This window comes from Aegilops tauschii, chromosome 2 (genome assembly GCF_002575655.3).
Source record: "Aegilops tauschii subsp. strangulata cultivar AL8/78 chromosome 2, Aet v6.0, whole genome shotgun sequence".
In the NCBI taxonomy this organism is placed as follows: domain Eukaryota; kingdom Viridiplantae; phylum Streptophyta; class Magnoliopsida; order Poales; family Poaceae; genus Aegilops; species Aegilops tauschii.
The window spans coordinates 303447328-303473780 of NC_053036.3; the positions used below are offsets into that span (position 1 = coordinate 303447328).

At 50.1% G+C, this 26453-nt stretch overlaps 1 protein-coding gene and 1 long non-coding RNA gene across 2 annotated transcripts; one reads left to right on the forward strand and one right to left on the reverse strand.

The window, feature by feature from the left end:
• Positions 1-7612: 7612 nt before the first annotated feature.
• Positions 7613-13339, forward strand: LOC109762917 (uncharacterized). The gene is made up of 4 exons (XR_002232796.4): positions 7613-7854; positions 7944-10162; positions 10266-10810; positions 10901-13339. It is a non-coding gene; the product is annotated as an uncharacterized lncRNA (long non-coding RNA).
• LOC109762914 (fasciclin-like arabinogalactan protein 15) lies at positions 13191-17798 on the reverse strand. The gene is made up of 2 exons (XM_020321799.4): positions 16280-17798; positions 13191-13602 (listed from the first exon to the last, which is right to left on the reverse strand). The coding sequence occupies exons 1-2, from the start codon at positions 17589-17591 to the stop codon at positions 13529-13531; spliced, it is 1386 nt and encodes a 461-aa protein (XP_020177388.1). The 5' UTR covers positions 17592-17798; the 3' UTR covers positions 13191-13528.
• Between the last annotated feature and the right edge of the window lie 8655 nt (positions 17799-26453).

The window sequence follows — 26453 nt, forward strand, 5'->3', positions numbered from 1 at the left end:
CAAGTCGAGCTTTGTAGAAAGTAACATTACCATCATCATCAGTCTTCTTCTTGAAGATCCATTTATTCTCTATGGCTTGCCGATCATCGGGCAAGTCAACCAAAGTCCATACTTTGTTCTCACACATGGATCTCATCTCAGATTTCATGGCCTCAAGCCATTTCGCGGAATCTGGGCTCATCATCGCTTCCTCGTAGTTCGTAGGTTCGTCATGGTCTAGTAACATGACTTCCAGAACAGGATTAGCGCACCACTCTGGTGCGGAACGTACTCTAGTTGACCTACTAGGTTTGGTAGTAACTTGATCTGAAGTTTCATGATCATCATCCTTAGCTTCCTCATTAATTGGTGTAGGCATCACAGGAACAGTTTTCTGTGATGAGCTACTTTCCAATTCAAGAGAAGGTACAATTACCTCATCAAGTTCTACTTTCCTCCCACTCACTTCTTTCGAGAGAAACTCCTTCTCTAGAAAGGATCCATTCTTAGCAACAAATATCTTGCCTTCGGATCTGTGGTAGAAGGTGTACCCAACAGTTTCTTTTGGGTATCCTATGAAGACGCACTTCTCTGATTTGGGTTCGAACTTATTACGCTGAAGCTTTTTCACATAAGCATCGCAACCCCAAACTTTAAGAAACAACAGTTTAGGTTTCTTGCCAAACCACAGTTCATATGGTGTCGTCTCAACGGATTTAGATGGTGCCCTATTTAATGTGAATGCAGCTGTCTCTAATGCATAACCCCAAAATGATAGTGGTAAATCGGTAAGAGACATCATAGATCGCACCATATCTAATAAAGTACGGTTACGACATTCGCACACACCATTACGCTGTGGTGTTCCAGGTGGCGTGAGTTGCGAAACTATTCCACATTGTTTTAAATGAAGACCAAACTCGTAACTCAAATATTCGCCTCCGCGATCAGATCTTCGAAACTTTATTTTCTTGTTACGATGATTTTCCACTTCACTCTGAAATTCTTTGAACTTTTCAAATGTTTCAGACTTGTGTTTCATTAAGTAGATATACCCATATATGCTCAAATCATCTGTGAAGGTTAGAAAATAACGATACCCGCCGCGAGCCTCAACACTCATCGGACCACATACATCAGTATGTATTATTTCCAATAAGTCAGTGGCTTGCTCCATTGTTCCGGAGAACGGAGTCATAGTCATCTTGCCCATGAGGCATGGTTCGCAAGCATCAAGTGATTCCAAAAGCCCATCCGCATGGAGTTTCTTCATGCGCTTTACACCAATATGACCTAAACGACAGTGCCACAAATACGTTGCACTATCATTATTGACTTTGCATCGTTTGAATATTTGAATATGTGTATCACCACGATCGAGATTCAACAAAAATAGACCACTCATCAAGGGTGCATGACCATAAAAGACATTACTCATATAAATAGAACAACCACTATTCTCTGATTTAAATGAATAACCGTCTCGCATCAAACAATATCCAGATATAATGTTCATGCTCAACGCTGGCACCAAATAACAATTATTCAGGTCTAAAACTAATCCTGAAGGTAGATGTAAAGGTAGTGTGCCGACGGCGATTACATCGACCTTGGAACCATTTCTGACGCGCATCGTCACCTCGTCCTTAGCCAATCTTCGTTTAATCCGTAGCCCCTGTTTCGAGTTGCAAATATGAGCAACAGAACTAGTATCTAATACCCAGGCGCTACTACGAGCATTAGTAAAGTACACATCAATAATATGTATATCAAATATACCTTTCACTTTGCCATCCTTCTTATCCGCCAAATACTTGGGGCAGTTCCGCTTCCAGTGACCAGTCCCTTTGGAGTAGAAGCACTCAGTTTCAGGCTTAGGTCCAGACTTGGGCTTCTTCCCGGAGCAGCAACTTGCTTGCTATTCTTCTTGAAGTTCCCCTTCTTTCCTTTGCCCTTTTTCTTGAAACTACTGGTATTGTTAACCATCAACACTTGATGCTCCTTCTTGATTTCTACCTCCGCAGCCTTGAGCATTGCGAAGAGCTCGGGAATCGTCTTGTTCATCCCTTGCATATTATAGTTCATCAGAAAGCCTTTATAACTTGGTGGCAGTGATTGAAGAACTCTGTAAATGACACTATCATCCAGAAGATTAACTCCCAGCTGAGTCAAGTGGTTATGGTACCCAGACATTCTGAGTATGTGTTCACTAACAGAACTGTTCTCCTCCATCTTGCAGTTGTAGAACTTGTTGGAGACTTCATATCTCTCAACTCGGGCATTTTCTTGAAATGTTAACTTCAACTCCTGGAACATCTCATATGCTCCATGACGTTCAAAACGTCTTTTAAGTCCCGATTCTAAGCCGTAAAGTATGGCACATTGAACTATCGAGTAGTCATCAGATTTAGCGTGCCAGACGTTCATAACGTCAGCAGTTGCTCCTGCAGCACGCCTTGCACCCAGCGGTGCATCAAGGACGTAATTCTTCTGTGCAGCAATGAGGATAATCCTCAAGTTACGGACCCAGTCCGTGTAGTTGCTACCATCATCTTTCAACTTTGCTTTCTCTAGGAACGCATTAAAATTCAAGGGAATGGTAGCACGGGCCATTGATTTACAACATAGATATGCAAAAACTATCAGGACTAAGTTCATGATAAATTTAAGTTCAATTAATCATATTACTTAAGAACTCCCACTTAGATAGACATCCCTCGAGTCATCTAAATGATCATGTGATTCATATCAACTAAACCATGTCCGATCATCACGTGAGATGGAGTAGTTTTCAATGGTGAACATCTCTATGTTGATCATATCTACTATATGATTCACGTTCGACCTTTCGGTCTCGGTGTTCCGAGTCCATGTTTGTACATGCTAGGCTCGTCAAGTTTAACCCGAGTATTCTGCACGTGCAAAACTGTCTTGCACCTGTTGTATGTGAACGTAGAGCTTATCATACCCGATCATCACGTGGTGTCTCGGCACGACGAACTGTCGCAACGGTGCATACTCAGGGAGAACACTTATACCTTGAAATTTTAGTGAGGGGTCATCTTATAATGCTACCGTCATACTAAGCAAAATAAGATGCATAAAAGATAAACATCACATGCAATCAAAATATGTGACATGATATGGCCATCATCATCTTGTGCCTTTGATCTCCATCTCCAAAGCACCGTCATGATCTCCATCGTCACCGGCTTGTCGTTGTCGTCTCGCCAACTATTGCTTCTACAACTATCGCTAATGCATAGTGATAAAGTAAAGAAATTACATGGCGATTGCATTTCATACAATAAAGCGACAACCATAAGGCTCCTGCCAGTTGACGATAACTTTTACAAAACATGATCATCTCATACAATAGCGTTTATCACATCATGTCTTGACCATATCACATCACAACATGCCCTGCAAAAACAAGTTAGACGTCCTCTACTTTGTTGTTGCAAGTTTTACGTGGCTGCTACAGGCTTCTAGTAAGAATCGTTCTTACCTACGCATCAAAACCACAACGATGTTTCGCCAATGTGTTGTTTTAACCTTCAACAAGGATCGGCCGTAGTCAAATTTGATTCAACTAAAGTTGGAGAAACAGACACCCGCCAGCCACCTTTATGCAAAACAAGTTGCATGTCTGTCGGTGGAACCGGTCTCATGAGCGTGGTCATGTAAGGTTGGTCCGAGCCGCTTCATCCAACAATACCGCTGAATAAGATGTTGGTGGTAAGCAGTATGACTATGATCGCCCACAACTCTTTGTGTTCTACTCGTGCATATCATCTACGCATAGACCTGGCTCGGATGCCACTGTTGGGAACGTAGCATGCAATTTCAAAAAAAATCCTACGATCACGCAAGATCTGTTTAGGAGATGCATAACAACGAGAGGGGGAGAGTGTGTCCACGTACCCTCGTAGACCGAAAGTGGAAGCGTTAGTTTAACGCGGTTGATGTAGTCGAACGTACGACACCTCTGAGTTCAGCACACGTTCAGCTCGATGACGTCCCTCGAACTCTTGATCCAGCAAAATGTCGAGGGAGAGTTTCGTCAGCACGACGGCGTGGTGATGGTGATGTGATCCGCCCAGGACTTCGCCTGAGCACTACGACAATATGACCGGAGGAGTAAACGGTGGAGGGGGGCACCGCACACGGCTAAGAAACAATTGATGTGCTTTGGGGTGCCCGCTTGCCCCCGTATATAGAGGAGGGAGAGGGAAGGGGTCGGCCAAGGGGGTGCGCCAAGTGGGAGGAGCCCCACTTGGACTCCTAGTCCAATTCGGACTCCCCATGGGCTGCCCTCTCTCTCCCCTATGGCCCATGTGGCCCATTACTTTCCCCGAGGGTTCCGGTAACCCCTCGGTACTCTGATAAATACCTGAAACACTCCGAAACCATTCTGGTGTCCGGATACTATCGTCCAATATATCAATCTTTACCTCTCGACCATTTCGAGACTCCTCGTCATGTCCGTGATCTCATCCGGGACTCCGAACAATCTTCGGTCACCAAAACACATAACTCATAATACAAATCGTCATCGAATACTAAGCATGCGGACCCTATGGGTTCGAGAACTATGTAGACATGACCAAGACACATCTCTGATCAATAACCAACAGCGGAACCTGGATGCTCATATTGGTTCCTACATATTGTACGAAGATCTTTATCAGTCAAACCGCAATGACAACATACGACATTTCCTTTGTCATCGGTATGTTACTTGCGTGAGATACGATCGTCGGTATCCTCATACCTAGTTCAATCACGTTACCGGCAAGTCTCTTTACTCGTTCCGTAATGCATCATCCCGCAACTAACTCATTAGTCACATTGCTTGCAAGGCTTATCATGATGTGCATTACCGAGAGGGCCCAGAGATACCTCTCCGATACTCGGAGTGAAAAATCCTAATCTCGATGTATGCCAACCCAACAAACACCTTCGGAGATACCTGTAGAGCATCTTTATGATCACCCAGTTAGGTTGTGATGTTTGATAGCACACAAGGTATTCCTCCGGTATTCGGGAGTTGAGTAATCTCATAGTCAAAGGAATATGTATAAGTCATGAAGAAAGCAATAGCAATAAAACTTAACGATCATTATGCTAAGCTAACGGGTGAGTCTTGTCCATCACATCATTCTCCTAATGATGTGATCCCATTCATCAAATGACAACACATGTCTATGGTCAGGAAACTTAACCATCTTTGATTAACGAGCTAGTCTAGTAGAGGCATACTAGGGACACTATGTATTGTCTATGTATTCACACATGTATCGAGTTTCCGGTTAATACAATTCTAGCATGAATAATAAAAATTTATCATGATATAAGGAAATATAAATAACAACTTTATTATTGCCTCTAGGGCATATTTCCTTCACTTCCTCCTATATATTCTCATATATTCCAGAAACACCAGAAGCATCCACAAAAACACTTTTCCACCGCCGCAACCTTTTGTTACCGTGAGATCCCATCTTGGGGCCTTTTCCGGCATCCTGCCGGAGGGGGCTTCGATCACGGAGGGCATCTACATCAACTCTATAGCCCTTTCAATGAAGTGTGAGTAGTCTATCACAGACCTACGGGTCCATAGCTAGTAGCTAGATGGCTTCTTCTCTCTCTCTCTCTCTCTTTAATTCTCAATACCATGTTCTCCTCGATGTTCTTGGAGATCTATCGGATGTAATCTTATTTTGCGGTGTGTTTGTCAAGATCCGGTGAATTATGGATTTGTCATCAGCTTATCTATGAATATTATTTGAATCTTCTCTAAATTCTTATATGCATGATTTGATATCTTTGTATTTCGGTTCGAATTATCGGTTTGGTTTGGCAAACTAGATTGGTTTTCTTGCAATGGGAGAGGTGCTTAGCTTTCGGTTCAATCTTGCGTGATTTCACATAGTGATAAAGTAGGGGCAGCGAGACACGTATTGAATTGTTGCCATCAAGGATAAAAAGATGGGGTTTATATCATACTGCATGAGTTTATTACTCTACATCATGTCATCTTACTTAAGGCGTTACTCCGTTCTTTATGAACTTAATACTCTAGATGCATGCTGGATAACAGTCGATGTGTGGAGTAATAGTAGTAGATGCAGGCAGGACTCGGTCTACTTGACACGGACGTGATGCCTATATTACATAATCATTGCCTTGGATATCGTCATAACTTTAGGAGGGGTGTTTTGGCTCCTGGGTCCAGATGATCCTGAAATCTGGGTCGTGGGTTTGCGTTGTTGGATCTGTGCCAGGCATTATCCAATTTGATATACTAGTCCAGAATAAGAGGGAATACACACGCATGGGGTCCTGTACGTAGAGCATCAGTTAACGGCAGGGGCTTCGCGCGCGGCGCTCCGTTAACGGCGGGTGAGCGAGCAGACGTTTCTCAAACAGGTCGCGCCGTCCGCAGATGCTTAGGCCCTGTTTGCTTGGGCTTTAGCTTTCGCTGCTTCTAGCCCCCTAAAAGCTCAAGCCCAGCCAAACAGCTATTTCCTACTACCAGGCTTCCGAGAAGCACATCTCCAAATTGCACAACGAGGTAAAAGCACGTCCAGAGTAGCTTCCCGCAGCTCCGCTGGCTTCTCATCCCTCCCGCAAAAGCCTGCCCCTCCACTTCCCCGAAATTACATAAAAAATGCCACCAATACTTATACCTTGTGCCCCTTCAAAAATTTCCATCGCGCACGCCCCCGAGCTAAGGAGAGGAAGAACAGACGAGGCGTCGCTAGGGTTTGGGGCCGCCGCCACCGCCATCTCCGGCCACCCCGGCGGCCGGAGCTAATCCCCCAGCTAGCAAGACCTCCCCTCCCTTCCTCCTCTCCTCCTCCGCACTCCCAGAGGTCGCTCTCGGCCTCCTCCCCGCCATATGTGGGCACGCCACTGGCCGGATCCGGCGTTGTCTCCCCGTGACTGCTGCTTCGTCGCCTCCGCCGACCAGATCCGAAGCTGCCTCCCCCGTGACTGTTGCTTCAGCGACACCGTCGGCCAGATCCGGCGCTGCCTCTCCCCCCGCTGCTGCCTTGACCACGCCGTCGGCCGGATTCAACCTCAACCTTCCCGACGACAGCGCCTCCCTCTGGCCGTGGTCAACCACAACACTGCCGAGGCTCCTCGCCGATGAACACTACTGCTTGATGTGCTAAAAGCTTGGTAGTTTGTGATATGCTTGTCTTTTATTTGTATCGTAGAAGGCACGCTTGTTGTTTACTTGGTGTATGAATGCTATGAACAAATTTGACAAATTGTTGTGTATGTGTAATGCTAATGAACAAATTGACAACATGGGAATTTGACAATTTGTTCATAGAGTGAATGTATGTATGTCTTTGCATATTTAATGGAAAATTTAAGTGATAGATACTCGGCACTACAAAAATTTCGGCTAAATTAGGTGGTCAGCATGATGTTTGTGCTAATATACAACTCAAATAAGATAAATCAGTGTTGAAATAATATCTTCAACATTCAGGGGCATTATAGACTTTCATTACCAGCTACAGCCTCACCAGCCGTCCTAAAAAAGTTACCAAACAGGCTTTTTGCTCTTCTCAGCTTTTACCAGCTCCAGCCTGCTTCTCAGCTTCTACCAGCTACGGCCGCTTCTCATTCAGCCACAGCCCAAACAAATAGGGCCTTAGTATTGTACGTTCCTGGACCCACAGGCCGCGCCGTCCGCAGATGCATCCCTGTCCACCAGGTTGCGTCCTCTATTTTGGGGGAAAAGGGGATCGGGACCAGGGGAGCAAGTGGAGTTGGCGGGCGGCAGCGGCGGAGAGCTTCTCAGATTTGCGACGGCGCAGGCATGGCTATGGATTTTCCCGTCTCTCCGGTAGACAAGTAAGATAACCCTGCATTCAAACGAAATTTTATTCTTTCGATTTAGTAGGTAGTGTCAAGACTGACAGAGGGTGGATGAACACCCACAGGCTGCCAATCTTCCTCGACGAGGAGGCAAGCGCTGCGGGCCTAATGGAGTTGATTGGTGCCGCTAGCCGCGGAGACGATGAATCGGCCAATGGATCCAGGGGGCTGTGGTCGGCGGATTTGGCCATGGGTCATACGGGCAGATGCTGAACGAAGGGATGTCCAGCGAGGAGAGAACTGTAGCTGGTGGTGGCGCCGCCATGTCTGGGTTCAGCGAGAGCGAGAGGGACAATGAAGAAGCTCTTGACTGCTCAATCAACAGGCAAGGTCGATCCGCAAGCAGGGGCGGAGCCAGAAAATTTAGCCATTGGGTTCATTTGTTGACTTTGCTGTGAAGATTTGATATAAATTAATTAAGTAAAAACAGGTGTATCCCGTGTTGAAAACACCCACGCAAGATAGGCTACCCCAGCATAATAATTCTGCAAGGAAGCTGGTTGGAACTCAGGATCTCCAGGCCACAGTGGAGAGACTCTACCACTTTGTTAAGTGTAAAATTTAACTTCACATCATCTTACAACAAAGATTATAACATTAAAAATAACTTAATGTCTGGAAATATGATATCACTTATCATATATCATGTTACATAAATACCAAAGAGTGCATGACATACCTGTTACATGTTATAGCCAGTTCAGGACCAAACGACTTCATAGCTTCAGATAAAGCTTCTCATCTTCCTGTAAGCATTGAAGAAAATGACCATTAATTTCTAATGACTCACTCTCAGTCTTGTCCTTATTGTTATCCCTAAAAAGATAGCAGCAATAACAAAAGGTCGTACGCATCTTGTCACTATACTAAGTCAACAACCATATTCATAAAATCATTCCAGATTAAATCTTGGTGAAGCATCTCCAACTCCAATGAAGCTCTAGGAATAATCACAGGTGGTATCCCGTAATGTCTTATGGTTAGATATGTTCGCCTAGTCTCATATTGGTTCTTAGAATTTTTTGATCAGCCGGATTGCTTGCAACATCAGTATCTGATGCACTTTGCCTGAGTCTAACAACTGGACTTGATGTGTCTGTATCGTTATCTATATCTGGAAATTGATTTTTAGTTGAGAAATATCGTTCCACAGTATAGATCAATGAACGTATAAGGGATAAGCAATTAGAAAACTAGGGCAAACATCAATATTATAGTGCCATACGAGACTAGAGAGGAGATGTGGAGATTGTGATTCATTACCACGAATTTGGATTAGTTCTTGGCCTGTCGCTCAATAACTGGCATATGGCGACCAATCCACGACGGAACGCCGAGCAAGAGAGACGAGATTGTTGAGTTATTTTGGGAAGTCATTGAGCGATCAGGAAAGACGAGAGGCGGCTGCCGAGTATTCGTACAGGGAATTGGCGAACGAACAGACCTAGGCACTCTACTTGGGCTTTTGGGCTTTCGATTGGCTAGTACGTGGGTGGGTGGTGGGATCCTGTTTTTCTTTCCTTCCTTTTTCTGTACGTGCGATCCTGGTTTGATGGGTTCAGCGATGATTTTCTGTTGGGTTCATACCAAAGAAATACTCGTACGCACGTAGGGCCACGGGGAAATCGTTGGGTTCAGCTGAACCCAACGGCTCAACGCTGGCTCCGCCCCTATCCGCAAGCCCCTAGCTGGGCAAAGAGGTAAAAAGCATCTGCCTACAGTAAGTTGTTTGGGTGCAGTTGATAATCTGAAAAATTGAGAATGGCGAGCAGTTTAGTCTAGCTTAGCGTAAAATGCAATGGTTCAGTACAGCTAGGTTAGTCCTGATTAATGTGAGTGAAATGTAGCTATCCATTTTGATAGCAGGCCGGTAGGCGTCTTGCCATGTCTTATAGTCTGTCATTTTTTTCATGATTTGTTGTATCCTAAGATGAAAATGGAAGTACCGGAACTTGCATATTTAATTGTTGTGGAAAATCACAAGGAATAAAATTTGGTCTATTCTTTTTTTGTTTGCAGAGTAAGAGTCGGCAATCAACCGCCGGACAGAGCTCCATGCCCGGAAAGGGTAGGCGCGCTCGAGCAGACTATGAGGGGTTGTGCTGGTAAATTAGGCGGCCATGTAGTTGAGCCTGCCATTGGATTAACTTTCGATTCTTTGGATGAAGCATATGATTTTTATAACCTTTATTCGTGGGAGCATGGGTTCGGTATTCGGTACGGCAAAAGCCGCCTGAATGCAGAGAAGACAAAGTGTATGCAAGAAGTGGTTTGCGGCTATTCGGTTAGTTTCCAGTCATCACTTGAGAGATGCGAAAACACTACTGGCAAACATAACGAGTAGCCGCAGCTAATTTGATTGTGTTTGATGTTCATGTTTCCGACAGGGCAAACCGACAAAGGAGAACAGCAGGTCATGTCGCTGCGAGTGTCCAGCCATGATCAAACTGCTTAGAACATCGGATAATGGCTGGTACATTACAGAACACAGGGCGAACCACAAACATGGTTTGTCGCAGACATGCGGGAAGAAGGTGAGCATGTAGATGTGTACACAAAGGATCTGGTCAAGCAGCTTCGGCAGAACAATGTCAATGTAACAAAAGTGTACAGTATAATATCAAGTTTTTTGGGGAACGTCGATAAGGTTCCATTTACCAAAAGGACACTCGCAACTTATGCGGCAAGATTAACAAGGAGCAAGCAGAGGATGATGTGAGGAAGACAATTGATGTATTTGCTGCCGCTAAAGACCAAGGGTTCGTTTTCAGGGTGCAGAATAGTAGCCATGTTTTTTTTGGAGACGTAGATAAGGTTCCATTCACAAAAAGAATTCCTAGAATCTGTGTTGGCTCCCTCAATCAGCTGGCCGAGCTCTGGTGTGCTCACATCAGGCTTAGCATGGAGCGCTGACAGCTCCACCTTCTACATGGTATGTACCCAAGTTCATCTGCATCTGCTCTCACTTTTCTAGATTTGTCCCTATTACAAAATGCTTAGCTTCAATCTATTTCGTTACTAGTGGAATGGTGAAGATAGCCATGGCTTGAGGGGGAGAATGCTGTCACTGAATCATATCTGCAAGCGGACCAGGAGGTAATCGTCTTGGGCCAGGACGATTCAGGCTAGGTTCGCGAGATTCAGGATAGCTGTGAAATACTGCACTTTGCGCTTCAGGCTGAGCAGAGTTATTTTGATTTTATGGACGCAAGTGCCACCGCCGGCGGAGTTCGATCTACACAAAGCACTCGCGGAAGCTGCAGCGGTAGATCAAGACGACGTTGAGCACGCCGAAGAAGTTGTAGCACAGCATGATCCCGATGTCGAGCCACATCTTGTCGAGGCGGAGAAGCTGGTTATTGAAGATTATGAGGAGGTTGTGATGGTTTGGGTGACAAACGAAGAATCAGAGAGCGAAGAAGAAATGTCTAGCCCCAAGCGTCGTCACGTGTGCTAGACTAGGAAACAAATCAATCGACCAGTTGGCTAGGTTCTTACAATTAAATGCATGGTTTTTGTGTTCATGCCACGGTGTATTTTGTTGGGCTTTTCTTAGTGTCCACTGCTTGGTGGGGCTGTCCTAAAAAAGGTTGACACTCAAGCGTGGCAGATGAATTAGCTTTGCTATTAATGTTGAACTATGTCATTTCGCATGAACTGAATCGTGCAGAGGAAGGCGATGGTTTGGGAGGGGGGATTGGGTAGTACTAATAAATATCTAGTGTTGACCGTCGCCGTTTAACTTCCAGTGGTCCAGTTGTGACGCGCCGTTTGAACAGATCCGTCCAGCTCTATCTGGACTGCAGCGGCGTTACACTGGAGATTCGCTTCCGTACAACTGATTGGTGGGCCAGGCCTTGTACTATTTAATTGAAATACATAAGTGAATACTTGCCAGTCTGGGAATCGCAGCGCACATGTGTGGTCCAGATTTCGGAAGCATCTTGCCAGTGTGGGAATCACAGCGCATAGGTGTGGTCCTGATTTTGGGAGCATCTGGACCCGGAAGCTGAATTGCATTTTCGCGTAACTTTGCGCTTTTCTATCAATTGCACGATAGTAATTTGTTCACCCATCGTATTATTTGCCTTCATGAGAGAAGCCTCTAGTGAAACCTATAGCCCCGGGGTCTATTTTCCATCATACTAGTTTCCGATTTACTATTTTGCAATCTTTTATTTTCATATCTATAAACCAAAAAACCAAAAAATATTTTCTCTTTTATTTATCTATCTCTACCAGATCTCACTTTTGCAAGTGACCGTGAAGGGATTGACAACCCTTTATCACGTTGGGTGCAAGTGTTTGATTGTTTGTGCAGGTATTGGTGATTTGCGCGTTCTTCTCCTACTGGATTGATACCTTGGTTCTTAACTGAGGGAAATACTTATCTCTACTATGCTGCATCACCCTTTTCTCTTTAAGGGAAAACAAACGCAAGCTCAAGAAATAGCACCCCCTGTTCGTGGGAGGTGGAGCAACACCTCGCCGCCAAGGACGCCGATGCTACGGCCATCATTGGCCTTCTTGCCAACCGACACGTGGTGGCGGAACACCTCGCCGCCGAGGCGCAACTCTCCGCCAAGCGCGGGCCTCAAGAGTAACACTAGGGATCGTGACTCCGGTTGTCACAAACCTCGGTGACACAGAGGACGACACCGAAGAGCAAGTGTCGAAGAAGCCCAGGAGCACCCACGACGGCGAGTCATCTGGCAATGGAGCCGCGCCGGTCGTGTATGACATCTCTGATGAGGAGGACCGCCGGCGTGGGGAGCTTCTTCATGTTGCGTGCAACTAGCACTGCCGGCGAGTGTGACAGAGAATGAACGCTGCCAATCCCTGATCTCAAACTTCTATGTAGACCGAGCAATGTGTGTGGTGTTTGTCGGTTTTATGTATGTTGTCGTCAGTAATAATAAGCCTCAACTGGTTGTTAGACTTGATGGTGTCTGGTTTGCCACCCTCCGTTCCTAAATATAAGACATTTTAAATATTTCAATACGAAATACATACAAAGCTAATTTCAATACAGACTAGAGCAAAATAAATGAATTTACACTCTAAAATATGTCTAGATACAAATTGAAATCTCTAAAAAAGTTTATATTGAAAGGTTTTTAGCCTTAATGCCTGAACCTGGTTTGTTTGGTTTCATTAATGAAGAAGATGGAACCAAGGGGGAACCCCTTTCATTCAAAAAAAAAGAAAAATACAATTTGTCATATAGTGTCTCCGTCTTAAAAAATAAGTGTGGCTGATTTGATAGAGTAGAAGGCACGGAGGATCAAAATGCAGAGAAACAAACTGATGAGTGGTCACGAACATACCCATGTTTTGGGAATTCCCTTTGTTTCGTCAAAAAGTATGTAGCATCTTAAACCACAAATCAAACAAATAAAGAAGAAGAAAAAAATTGCTATACACTGATGTCGATCTGATCTCCCGTATAAACAAATTTCCATCCACCTTTTTTTCTCCTAATTTCCTGATGGCCAAACAAGCAAAACCACCAGCTCTCCCTTCCTCGCTAGCCTTATATTAACCAAAACTCAGCATGATACTAGTACTTGGGTTCATGTTCATCTTTGAGCCTCAGGAGGCAAGCAAAGCAGCTAGGGAGACATCCGTGGTCGCCATCATCGGCCATGATCTACTGGCAGCTCGTGAAGTGTGATCGCCCACCGAAGACAGCCGCGACATGGCACGCCCCTTCCAACAACTTCCCTGCAACAGCGACAAAGAGAAGAAAAGATGGTAAGATGGAGAGAGTCCATGATTGGAAGGTAAAGAAAAGAAAATAAAATGAGTGCCACCGACAATTGAGTTTTTTTTTTGGCAAAAAGGAAGAGGATTAATGAGCTGCAAAGTTACTTCAATATTTTTTTTTCATTTTCAGGCGTTGGTGTTGGGTGCTGTGTCCCATTTAAAGGTGCACTGTCACTTCAGCATTGGTTACTACCTCTCTCACTTCGTCAATTTAACCAACCTAATACAAGCCATATATTAAAAAAATATACCAATATAAACTTCAGATGTTCTATTTTCAGACAATTTTTTTTTGTTATATAGTCTATATTAGGGTGATAAAATTGACAGCCTAGGTATACGCGTAGGACTTGTAAACTGAAACGGAGGTACTCCCTCCGTCCGGTGAAGAGTGTACATCTAGAAATTTTAGGACAAATTATGGAGTTAAATAAAAAATGCATTAGAAAGGTGCAAGCCACCATCTCTCTCCTCTTTAATTACCCAACCACCAATGAGCTAAGTGCATGTACAAATTAAGAAGACCATGTGTAGATTGTTATTGGTCTTGATTACCGTGTGATGAAAGAGAAGTATTTTTTTCTACTTTAAAGTGCATTGGAAAGATAGAAGTATACTCCTTTGTGGACAAATTTTGAAGCTAGATGACACTCTTTACCGAACGGAGGGAGTAGTACTGACGTGGTGCTAGTTGGTGACAAGAAGAGGACACCAACTAAACCCATGATCCATCTCGGCGCCATGCAACCTTTGTTGGCGCATTACTCTATTTCTTTGCACACAATAAAGATGGTAATTACCGACACTATTAGGCTAGTCATAGTGGGAGTAACTTAATCATTATAGTAATATGGCGCATTTCAATAATTTTTTGCTTATATGGCAAGTAATTAATGAGAGGTGGTAACATAATATATTACTATGACATAGCGTTTTTCAAGACAAGATGAGTCTACAAGTTAATAAATGAAGCCATCTTAGATAGTACTACTACCTCTCTCTCTCAGTTTACAGGGCATGCACGTACCCCTAGGTCGTCAATTTGACCAACCTAATACAAGTCATATATTACAAAAAATATACCAATATAAACTTCAGATGTTCTATTTTCAGACAATATTTTTTCTTTGTTATATAATTTATATTAGGATGATAAAATTGACAACCTAGGTATACGCGTAGGACTTGTAAACTGAAACGGAGGTAGTACATACTCCCTCCATTCCACAATGTAGTGCTTCCTCTATCTTCGTGCTTCAACTTTGACCGTAAATTTAACTACCAAGACCGATTGCGGCGGGAACAAAAATTATATCAGTGAATTCGTATTCGAAAGAAGTTTTTAATTATGTAATTTTTTCACCCGCCGCAGTCGGTCTCGTTCGTTAAATTTATGGTCAAAGTTCGACCTCGGGAAGCGCGGGCGCACTATATTTTGAAATGGAGGGAGTATTATGTTACTTTGCATTATGAAGGTAGTAACTTAGGCTAGTGTCATATGCACGGCACTAGTCTAAGTTACTCCTCACTATGAACAGCCTTATTAGTTGCTGACACAGCACAGCTGTCTGGCCACGTGTAATGAGGATTTTTTGCCGCTGACTGTAACTCTATTCTTTTGAAATAAATTATTTTTTACCACCACAAAAAGAAAGCATGCATGCATGCAATCATGCGCCACTAGGTGTTTATTGGATGATCGTTCGTTCCACTATCACGGCTTTCTTCATCGAGTAGAAGAAACGTCTCGTGTCATGCACCAACAAGCAAGCAAAGCAGAGAGGCCAGACCACACGGGTGAGCCAGCACAGACAGCTGTATGTAGTCGTGATAATGGCCCTCCCTGTCCCTGGATCCATCCCGTGACACTGACAACGCGGGGCCAGCTCACCACCACTTGAGGTTGAGGTTGAGACATAGATGTCAATGCACAGCTCATCGCTCGCTGTCTCCCCGTACAATGCGGTGCGCGCACACGCGGTTTCTTCCGCGCCTCCGTTGGATTCTTTATTACTCCCCTCCCCACCCAGAACCAGAACAACGTGCCACGAACCATTTTCACCGAATCGAATGACGTGCTTCACTCAATTCTACCCTTGCGGCATTTACTCCTACTAGTACCCCTTAATTAATTAATTTCACCCTTACACGCGGGCCCGCCTACCCAACTCGCCGGGCCCACTGAAAGCTTCTGTCTCTCTGTCCTGCGTGAGGTGACACATCTAAAGCCAATTATTAATGGGTTAATTAAAAGCACAAATTTTGTTGGTGAGGTGCTTTGCTTGGATGCCCGGCAAGGCAATGGCGAATGTGACTAGTAGAACCAACAGCCATGCGACGGCGACCCACCACCGATACACCCGCACAACCCTTTTCTACTGACCATCGACACGACCATTCTTGCTCAATCTCTGCGTCTAACGTAGTTATGTCACATCTAAGTTAATATCCATTCTGTTTATGATCTATTTTTTGTCTTAGTTTTTTCGCTCCTTGTTGCTGCATTATATATTTATGGGAGCTTAGATGTGACATCCTTCAAAAAAATTCTAGATGTGAATTAGTAAAAAGGTTATGTTAATAGTACTATTAAAAAAGATGTACTAGTGTGAATAACACAAGTTACTGTACTGACCTCGTCGGAGCTTGGGCTTGGCCGTGCCGGTGACGGCGGGGGCCTTCCTCACGGGCGAGGCGCCGCCGCTCTTGGCCGTGTCCTCCACCGGCGGGAAGAGCACTGCGTCGATGCCCTGCACAGAGATCCTCCCGTCCGTGTAGATATCCGGATCGAAGAGGTAGGCGGACCCCTCGCCGTGCCCGAACTTGACCGACCCGTCCGCCTCCCTCGCCGTCACCTTCTGCGGCAGCCGCAGCGTGTCGTACCTCACCGTCCCGAACCTCCGCACGGCGTTGTACATGCTCTCCTCCGTCTGGTACTCGGGGACCATGTGGTAGTAGAGGATGTTCTCCGGCGACCCGGGCTCGCTCAGCTGGTCCGTGGTCAGCCGTGCCATGGCCTCGTCATTGGGGGCCAGCACTGTGAGCACATAACCCTCCGAGACCAGCCGCCCCATCTCCGTCGCCAGCGACGTCAGGTTCACCAGGATATCCGCGAGCTCGTTGTACCCGCCGTACAGGACCAGCGTCTGGATGAAGTCCTTGACCTGGCTGTGCCCGTCGAAGTGGTGCTTCCCGGATCCGGGGCCGGGGGCCGGCGCCGGAGCAATGGAAGGGCCGGGGGCCATGGCGTCCCAGACCGGCAGCACGGGCGGCGCGCCGAGGGGCACGGGCGGCGCGGGCTTCTTCAGCCTGTGCGTCCTGGGGTCCACCTCGGGGGCGCCCGTGGGGAGCACGGCCGAGATGGCAGCCAGGCTGCGGCGGCGGTTGAAATCCTCCTGAACTGAGCGCGGCACCAGCAGCCGCTCGATACCGTGGATGACCCCGTCGGGCCTCACCACCGCGTCCGGCCGCGTGACCTCCGCGGTGCCGACTAGCATCTTCTGGCCGTCGGCTGACAGCTGGAGGTGCTCGCCGGAGAGCGTCATCCGCGCGGTGGAGGCGGGCCAGGCGGAGTGCGAGTGCAGGCGGGAGGGGAGGACGTGGAAGAGGAGCAGGCGCTGGAGGGAGCGCAGGTTGCGGGGCTCAAGGAGGAAGGCGCGGAACTCCGGGTCGAGGTCCCGCTCGAGGGCCTCGTTCCGGGGCGCGAAGATGGTGACGTTGCCCCGCCCCACGGCGTCCTCCAGGGACTGCAGCAGCAGCGCCTTCTCCACCAGCTCCGCCAGCTCCGTGTAGTGCGAGTCCAGCAGCGCCACCAGCACCGAGTTGGAGTTCACCCCCGTGGAGCTGTTGGCCGCTGAAGAGGAGGGCAATGTGGGCTGCTGCTCCGGCACCGCTGCCGCGGCGAGTACCAGGCAGAGGAGGACGGCGCCGAAGATCGGCGCGCCCATGGCGGCGGGTTGTAGCTGGCTCTGGATTAGGTGCGGTTGCTGCTCGCGTTTGCGGTGGTGGTGCGTTCTTTTCTTTGGGAAGAAGGCGGAGGAGTGAGAAACATGAGTGGGGTTCACTGCTACTTGAAGAGAGAGAGAGAACGCGTCGTGGGTGTCAGGCTGGTAAGTGGGGGCAGGGGGTGTCGGTGTGCGGCGCTTCACGGCGCGCAGCGACGCAGAGCTTTCCTTTCTTGCGTCCCGTGATCTCCCTTTGTTTTTGAGTTTTGTATTTGCGCGCGTGGAGGATGAGGAACTCCTTTTATTTGGGCGCTGCTTTTCTTTTCTTTACGGGTGGTTGTTGCGCTCGCGTGGCCTTTGGCCTTTGACTTTGCTTTTGGCTCACTTGTTGTCATACGCATACGCAGGCATCTCACCTTGCCCTTCTCTACACTGCACCCCCTCCACTCCGTGTAGCTTTCTTGCACCATGACCAGAGACGCGGTGAAAAGCTGGACGTTTACTTCTTCCTTTTGCGTTTCTTACCCTCATAAAACAATTGCATTGCATTTCTTCAGAAAGTGGTTCGCGATGTATCCGACGCTCTCAACTTGACTTTTGGGTCATTTGAGCGCCCCCGTCCCATGTAAACAGTTGGGTGAAAGGTGGAATATATGCTTGCTTGTCATTTTCATACCGGAACCATGTTGGATGCATGTGCATTTGCCAACTGCCGAGTGCCAGGCCAAGATGTTGACAGCCGAGCGGATCTTGCTACAGCCTAGGGGCATCCGCATAAGTCAAAGTAAAAGGCAGCCACATGCGCGTTCATTGGGCGTCGGTGTACATCGGCGCATGATTAACACGCGAACCTGCTGTATATTGAATTTCCCTCATCAAATCCATGATCAACAAGCGAATTTTTAGTAGCAGGATGGTTGGTGTCGTGCACCTGTGTTGGAGTACTAACAAATGCGCCAATTATATCACCATGAGTGTTTCTCAATTTTTCGCCAATTAGAGCAACTCCAACGCGCCGACCCAAACGAACGATGCTTTTGTCCGCCTTCGTTTGGATCGGTCCGCCGCCCGCTCGGCGTCCGCCTTCTTTAAGATTTGGGTCGGCGGTGCGCCGAACGGCCGTGACCCATTTCATGTCTGTCGGAGTTATTGGTCATGGGTAGCCTCATCTGCCCTCCATGACATTTCAAGACATCGGGGCAGACTGCACCCCTCAAGCCTTAAAGCTTGGTCGCCGCCTTCTCGTGGCCGGCTGGTCCAAGCGGCCGGCTGCCGGAAGGCGGAGGACCCCAGAAGACGGCCACGAAGCGGGCCGACTCCTAGCAAGCAGCCACCAGAGAGGCCGGCTCCTGGTAGGCGGCCTCAGGCGCCCTCAAAATCTGCACCCTCTTAAGCACGACGGGACGGGGCGTGGCTACAGCGAAGCCTGCCGCCCTCGAATCCGGGGCGGGTCATGGCCACAGTGCGCCGTACCATCCGGAGATCTCCCGCACGGCGCGACACTGTGGCCACTCCGCCCGTGACATCACCCAAGTCAGAAGGGACCATGCTTCCACGACGGGCTGTCGGTACGGGCTCCAGACGACGGGCCCCACCTGCCCGCGAGTAATCAGAAGGCGGCTAGCCTCGGCCAGTCGGCCAAGGGGGAGGCCGGCACCCAGAAGGCGACCCTTCCCCATCCTAGGAGTTTGTGCGCCATTAACCAGAAGAGATGGGGAATGGCTACAGTGAACGGCCGCCAGGCGGCGGGACTGTAGCCACGCCTTCCCCGACAAAACAAGAGTCATTAGAAGCACGGCTACAGTGATGAGCAACCGGCAAGGCCCGCGAGCGGCGGGCGCGGCCTGTCGGCCAAGTACAAGACAGCCGGCGGGGTCCACCAGTCGGCGGGCCCCAGCAGCCAGCGGAGAGGCCGGCCACAAGAGACGCTGACGGCCTGGATCTACACCCGGCTAGTTTACCATTGTACCCCTGGGGGCAGGCCTATATAAACCCCCCAGGGCACCCATACAAAGGGTTCAGATCTTTAGCAAACACACGCACACGTAGAGAGAGGAGAGAGCTAGCCTTGTTCTTCTTCCTCCTCTAGCAAACAGCTCAAGGAGCAACTTGTAGCTACTTGTTGAGATAGTGATCATGCAGAGACCCGCAGAGCGGGACTAGGGGTGTTATCTCCTAGGAGAGCCCCGAATCTAGGTAAAGTTCACTGGCGTACGTGTCTATGCCTTATCCCGCTTCATAGCACCGGTGACGTCTTACTATCCCCCACCATGATAAGCCACCCGTTGGCATATGTCGCAACAAAACCCCGACATTTGGCGCCCACCGTGGGGCTAGGTGCACCGTCGTCCGGAGATCTGTTCTGGACGGGAACCCTCTTCCTTCCTGGCGAGCGCAGCCAGCCCGGCACGCTAGATGGCGTTTGCGGCGACGCGCTGCATGGCGCGGAGGTCGCCTGCGCGGCGAGCTGCCTCACTGACCTTGTTGGCGAGATCCGCCTCTCCGACGAGCCTGCATCCGACGCAGGCACAGACGACCCCGAGAGCCGCCTCGTCAGCCTCCTCGACCAGCTCCACATCGCCAACGAGCCGGCCTTCGACTTGGAGTCGATCGGCTCCACCGACCCGATGCGTGTCGACTCCGACACGGCATCCCTCGACGCGTTCCCCACCAACGTGGTGGTCATCGATGATCCGCTTCCTCGCTCGGACAGCGGCGGCAGTACCGTCACAGAAGGGCTTGTCATTAGCCATGGCGAGCACTCTGGTGGTGACGGCCAGGACCCGCTGCACGCGGCATTGCGGGACTTGGCCGCACCCATTCCCGAAGACGCTGATGGCGAGGCGCTGGAAGCGCATCGCTAGGCGCTCTTCGATAGCGCCAAGAAGCTGGCCAGCATGAGACGCCTCTCGGAGGCTTACCAGTGCGAGATGGACCGCGCTATTGGTGGCACGCCGGCTCCTGGCGGGCCCAGCCGCATCGGCACGGTCCGGCAACACGGCGCGGCCATTGCCAGCATGTTCGGGGCAGACCGCCCTGTCTACGCCACGCCCATGGAAAACATAAAAGCTGCCCAGGCGGCAGCAGACGAGCTGGACAACCTCGAGGGCGACGAGCATCGCCACATGACGGAGCGCGTCCAGCGGCTCATTGACGCGGCTGCCGAACAGCAAGGAGCCGGCTGCCGCACCGAAGAGCCCAACCGGCGGAACGACGACCCGCCTCCTCGCCGAGAGCACGGCGCGACATCCCGGACACCGACTGACGGCGCCCGCGGACGACGAGACAAGGAGCCGGCTGCAAGCCGCAGCCGGACGCACATCTCCATCGAGCGCGACCAAGACGGCCGCCCACGAGCGGTGGAACGACCAGGCGACTATCAGCCCCCTCTGCGCAGAGAAAGGCGCGTCTCCCCGCCGCTTGTTGATCATCCGAGTCTCGGTGGCCGGCTTGGCCCCCGAGAAGGAATCGAAGAGAATGATGCCCACCACCGGATCGACCGTCTCAATCGATCCCTGGCGCTAGAAGAAGAAGACGCGCTGGGCCCGCCTTACTTCGGCCCCCGCATCCGCGACGAGCCCTTCCTCAAAGGGTTCACGCTCCCAAGAGACACGCCCAAGTACACCGGCTCCGTGAAGCCAGAAGACTAGTTGGTCGACTACTCCACGGCCGTTAGCATAGCAAACAACAACAAGCGCGTTGCCGTGAAGTATGTTCCGCTCATGCTCCAGGGCACCGCCCGGACATGGCTGAACAGCCTGAAGCCCCGCAGCATCAACAACCGGGTAGATTTCACTGAAGCCTTCGTCCGCAACTTCACCAGCACGTACAAGCGGCCGCCCAAGCCCCGCCAGCTCTCTTTGTGTGTACAAGGCCCCACCGAATCAACTCGCGACTACCTCACGCGTTGGGCCGAGCTACGCAACTCTTGCGAAGGCGTGCACGAGGTGCAGGCTATCGAGTACTTCACAGCCGGGTGCAGAGAAGGCATCCTGCTTAAGCACCGACTTCTCTGCGATGAGCCGGCAACCCTCGACGAGCTGCTGATCATAGCGGACAAGTACGCCACGGCCAAATCCTCCATGAAGACGGAGATTCAAGTTGATGCATCTGGCAAAGTGGCTCCTCAGGCCCCTCGGACTCCGGCTGGTGACACCAGTCGGCGCCAGCAGCAGAACGACAACAAGCGCAAGGCACCGCAGCCGGCTTCCACCAGCCGGCAAGTGGCGACAGTCGAAGACCAGCAGCCGGAGGGGCAACCCACTCCTAAACGTCAGAGGGGCGGCAAGCCAAATTGGTTGCCCGCCTTCTCCTATGAGCAAACCCTCGATGCACCCTGCAAGTTCCACAGCGGCGCAAAGCCATCCAATCACATCACTCGGAAGTGTCACTGGCTCACCCGGATCTCCAAGGGCGAAGGATTACTGCCTTCTCTGCTTGCTGGCCAGCCGCTGCCGCCTCCTCCTCCGCAGCAGGCGGCCCGGCCAGTTGCTGCCATCCAAGACGAGTACCCAGAAGAGCAACGAGCCTATGTCGTCTTCACCAGTGTGGCCGATGACAGGCGCAGCCGACGCCAGCAGTCCCGAGAGGTGAACGCTATAGCTTCTGAAGCCCCGGAGTTCATGCACTCGTCAGAAAAGCCAATCAGTTGGAGCCGAGCCGATCACCCGGAAGTAATGCCTTCTCCGGGTTCTTATGCTCTGGTGTTGGATGCCACCTTTGCTACGGAGAGGCGAGCTACTTGGTTCTCCCGAGTCCTGATAGATGGCGGTAGCAACATCAACATCCTGTACCGCGACACCATGGAGAAGTTGAGCATCAAGCAGAAGCAGCTCCAGCCCAGTCGGACCGTCTTCCATGGCATAGTACCCGGCCTTTCCCACTCACCAATCGGCAAGATCAAGATAGATGTCCTCTTTGGAGATAAAGATCATTTCCACCGAGAGCCCGTCTGGTTTGAAGTAGTTGATCTCGAGAGCCCTTACCATGCATTGCTTGGCCGACCTACCTTGGCCAAATTCATTGTGGTACCGCACTATGCCTACCTCAAGATGAAGATGCCAAGCACCAAAGGGATTATCACCGTCTCCGAAGATTACAAGAAGTCATCCGCCTATGCGGCCGCTAGTAGCCGGCTGGCCGAGTCCCTTGTGATCGCTGCCGAGAAGCGGCTCCTTGACCGGGTTGTGGCCATGGCTGGCAAGCAGCCGGACATGTCCCCAGATCCCAAGGAGTCGGAAGCTGAGGGATCTTTCAAGCCGGCCAAAGAGACAAAGAAGATACCATTGGACCCCGAGCACCCGGAGAGGCACGCTGTCGTAGGTACAAACCTCGACAGCAAATAGGAAAGCGAGCTCGTCGATTTCCTCCGTGAGAATTGGGACATCTTTGCATGGTCTTCTAAGGACATGCCGGGTGTTCCGACGGATCTCCCCGAGCACAAGCTACATGTCCGACCTGACGCCAAGCCGGTCAAGCAACCCCTCCGCCGCCTGTTGGAAGAGAAGAGAAGAATTGTTGGTGAAGAGATAGCCTGGCTCCTAGCAGCCGACTTCATTATGGAAGTGTTCTATCCGGATTGGCTGGCAAACCCAGTCCTTGTACTGAAGAAGAACAACAAGTGGCGCATGTGTATTGATTATACCAGCCTCAACAAAGCTTGCCCCAAAGATCCATTTGCCTTGCCACAGATTGACCTAGTGATAGACTCCACACCCGGATGCGAGCTGTTGAGTTTTTGGATGCATATTCAGGGTACCACCAGATCAAGTTGAACCCGGCTGATAGACTGAAGACCTCGTTCATCACACCATTCGGAACCTTCTGTTACCTGACGATGACGTTCGGCTTGAGGAATGCTGGCGCCACGTTTCAGCGTTGCATGCAGAAGTGCCTCCTCAAGCAGCTCGGCAGAAACGCCCACGTCTATGTGGACGATGTTGTGGTGAAGACGGAGAAGCATGGGACCCTCCTAGAATATCTCAAGGAGACTTTTGAAAATCTGCGCCGATTTCAGATCAAGCTCAACCCAGAGAAGTGCGTGTTCGGAGTACCAGCCGGCCAGCTCCTCGGCTTCCTGGTCTCTGAACGCGGCATCAAGTGCAACCCTGTGAAGATTAAGGCCATCGAGAGGATGGAGAAGCCTACCCGACTGAGATATGTCCAGAAGTTCACCGGCTGCTTGGCATCCATCAGCCGCTTCATCAGTCGGCTAGGTGAGAAGGCCCTTCCCCTATACCAACTCCTGAAGAAAACCACTCACTTCGAGTGGAATGACAAGGCGGATGAGGCTTTTCTCCAGCTGAAGAAGATGTTGACCATGCCGCCTGTCCTGGCCGCGCCGGCTGCTAAAGAGCCCATGCTCCTCTACATCGCCGCCACCAGCCGTTTGGTCAGCACAGTCATAGTAGTTGAGCGCAAAGAAGACGGCAAGGTTCTGTCGGTCCAGAGACCGGTGTATTATCTGAGTGAAGTGCCGTCGGCTTCCAAGTAGAACTACCCCCACTACCAGAAGATGTGCTACGGCGTGCACTTCACCGCCAAGAAGTTAAAACCCTATTTTCAAGAGCACCCCATCACGGTTGTTTGCACTGCCCCGCTTGCTGAGATCATAGGCAGCCGAGATGCTTCAGGCTGAGTGGCCAAATGGGCCATCGAGTTGGCTCCCCACACCATCTTCTACCAGCCCCGCACCACCATTAAGTCCCAAGCACTGGCCGACTTCCTCGTCGAGTAGGCCGAGACCCAGTACCCGCCGCCAGCGCCGGACTCCACCCATTGGCGAATGCATTTTGATGGTTCGAAGATGCGCACCAGTTTGGGAGCCGGCATCATCCTCACTTCTCCCAAAAGGTGACAAGCTCAGATACACACTACAGATCCATTTTGCCGCCTCCAACAATGTGGCCGAGTATGAGGCACTAGTACACGGACTCCGGCTTGCCAAAGAGCTCGGCATTCGCCGGATTCTGTGTTACGGTGACTCCGACTTGGTGGTCCAACAGTCATCTGGCGACTGGGACGCCAAGGATGCAAACATGGCAAGCTACCGCTTCCTCGTCCAGCAACTCAGCGGATATTTTGAAGGGTGCGAGTTCCTTCATGTACCATGGAACAAAAATGAGCCAGCTGACACCCTGGCGCGGATCGGCTCCACCCGACAAGCAATACCAGCCAGCATCTCCCTCTAGTGCCTCCGCAAGCCGTCGATCAAGCCTTCCCCAGAATCAGAGTCTATCTTCGTGCCGGCTGCTCCGGAAATAGTCAGATCCGACTCAAAGGCTGCAGCAGTCGGCTCGGGGACTTCGGCAGGCGGCTCGGGGACTGCAGCAGTCGCACCCGGCCCAGGGACTTCAGACCCCGACCCGGGGACTGCAGCAGTCGGCTCGGGGACTTCAACGACACCGCAAGCGGCGGCCGACTCCAACCCGCCACCTCCCAACCCAACCTCCCTCGTACAAGTGGCCATAGTTGCGGTAGAAGAAATTCAAGCACCATCACGGGCAGAGCCTATCGTCAAGTTTCTGGTGAACAAAGAGCTACCAACCGGTGAGATCTCGGCCCGACAGGTGCAACGTCGGGCAGCAACATACACCATCGTAAACAGGGAACTCGTGAGGCGCAGTGTCACTGGTGTGTACCCGCGCTGCGTAGAGCCGGAGAAGGGCCAAGCAATCCTCAAGGATATCCATCAAGGTGAGTGCGGCCACCACGCGGCCTCAAGATCACTTGTCGCCAAAGCTTTCTGCCATGGTTTCTTCTGGCCGACTGCTCTAGAAGATGCCAAAGACTTGGTCAAGAGGTGTAAGGGATGCCAGAAGTTCAGTTCCAAGCAGCATTTGCCGGCTTCTGCACTCAAGACCATTCCCCTTGCCTGGCCTTTTGCCGTCTGGGGACTGGACATGATGGGACCGTTCAAGACAGTACGCGGCGGCATGACTCATCTGCTCGTTGCCATGGAAAAATTCACCAAGTGGATAGAAGCAAAGCCAATCAAGAAGTTGAACGGTCCGACTGCTGTGACTTTCATCGCAGACATCACCACTCGGTACGGCGTACCTCACAACATCATCACCGGCAATGGCACAAACTTTGCCAAGGGCGCCTTGGCCCGTTTCTGTGCGACGCAGGGCATCCGACTGGACTTAGCGTCCGTTGCCCACCCACAGTCAAACGGCCAGGTTGAGCGAGCAAATGGCCTCATTTTGTCCGGAATCAAGCCCCGACTGGGCGATCCTTTGGAGCGATCGGCCGGCTGCTGGCTCGATGAGCTGCCGGCTGTCCTCTGGAGTCTGTGCACCACTCCGAACAAGTCAACCGGCTCCACACCCTTCTTCCTTGTATATGGTGCCGAGGCTGTCATCCCAACTGACATCGAGTTCGACTCACCTCGCGTCACCATGTACACGGAGGCAGAGGCAAAGGAAGCACGAGAAGACGGTGTCGATCTGCTGGAAGAGGGCCGGCTGTTGGCACTCAGTCGGTCCGCCATCTACTAGCAGAGTCTACGCCGCTACCACAGCCGGAAGGTCAAGCCAAGATCCTTCCAAGAGGGAGACCTTGTGCTCCGGCTGATCCAGCGAACAGCCGACCAGCACAAGCTCTCGGCCCCTTGGGAAGGCCCTTTCATCATCAGCAAAGCCTTGTGCAACGACTCCTACTACCCGATCGATGCTCAGAAGCCCAGGGCACGCAAGAGGGACGACTCCGGCAAGGAAACAGAGCGCCCATGTAATGCAAATCTCCTTCGAAGATTTTACAGTTGATGCAGTATGTACCACGCTACCTTTTGTATTAAGTACAAAGACTTTGGGCTCCTTGAGGAGCACTCGAGGGCTACCCCTTTTTTATCTATATGATAAGTGT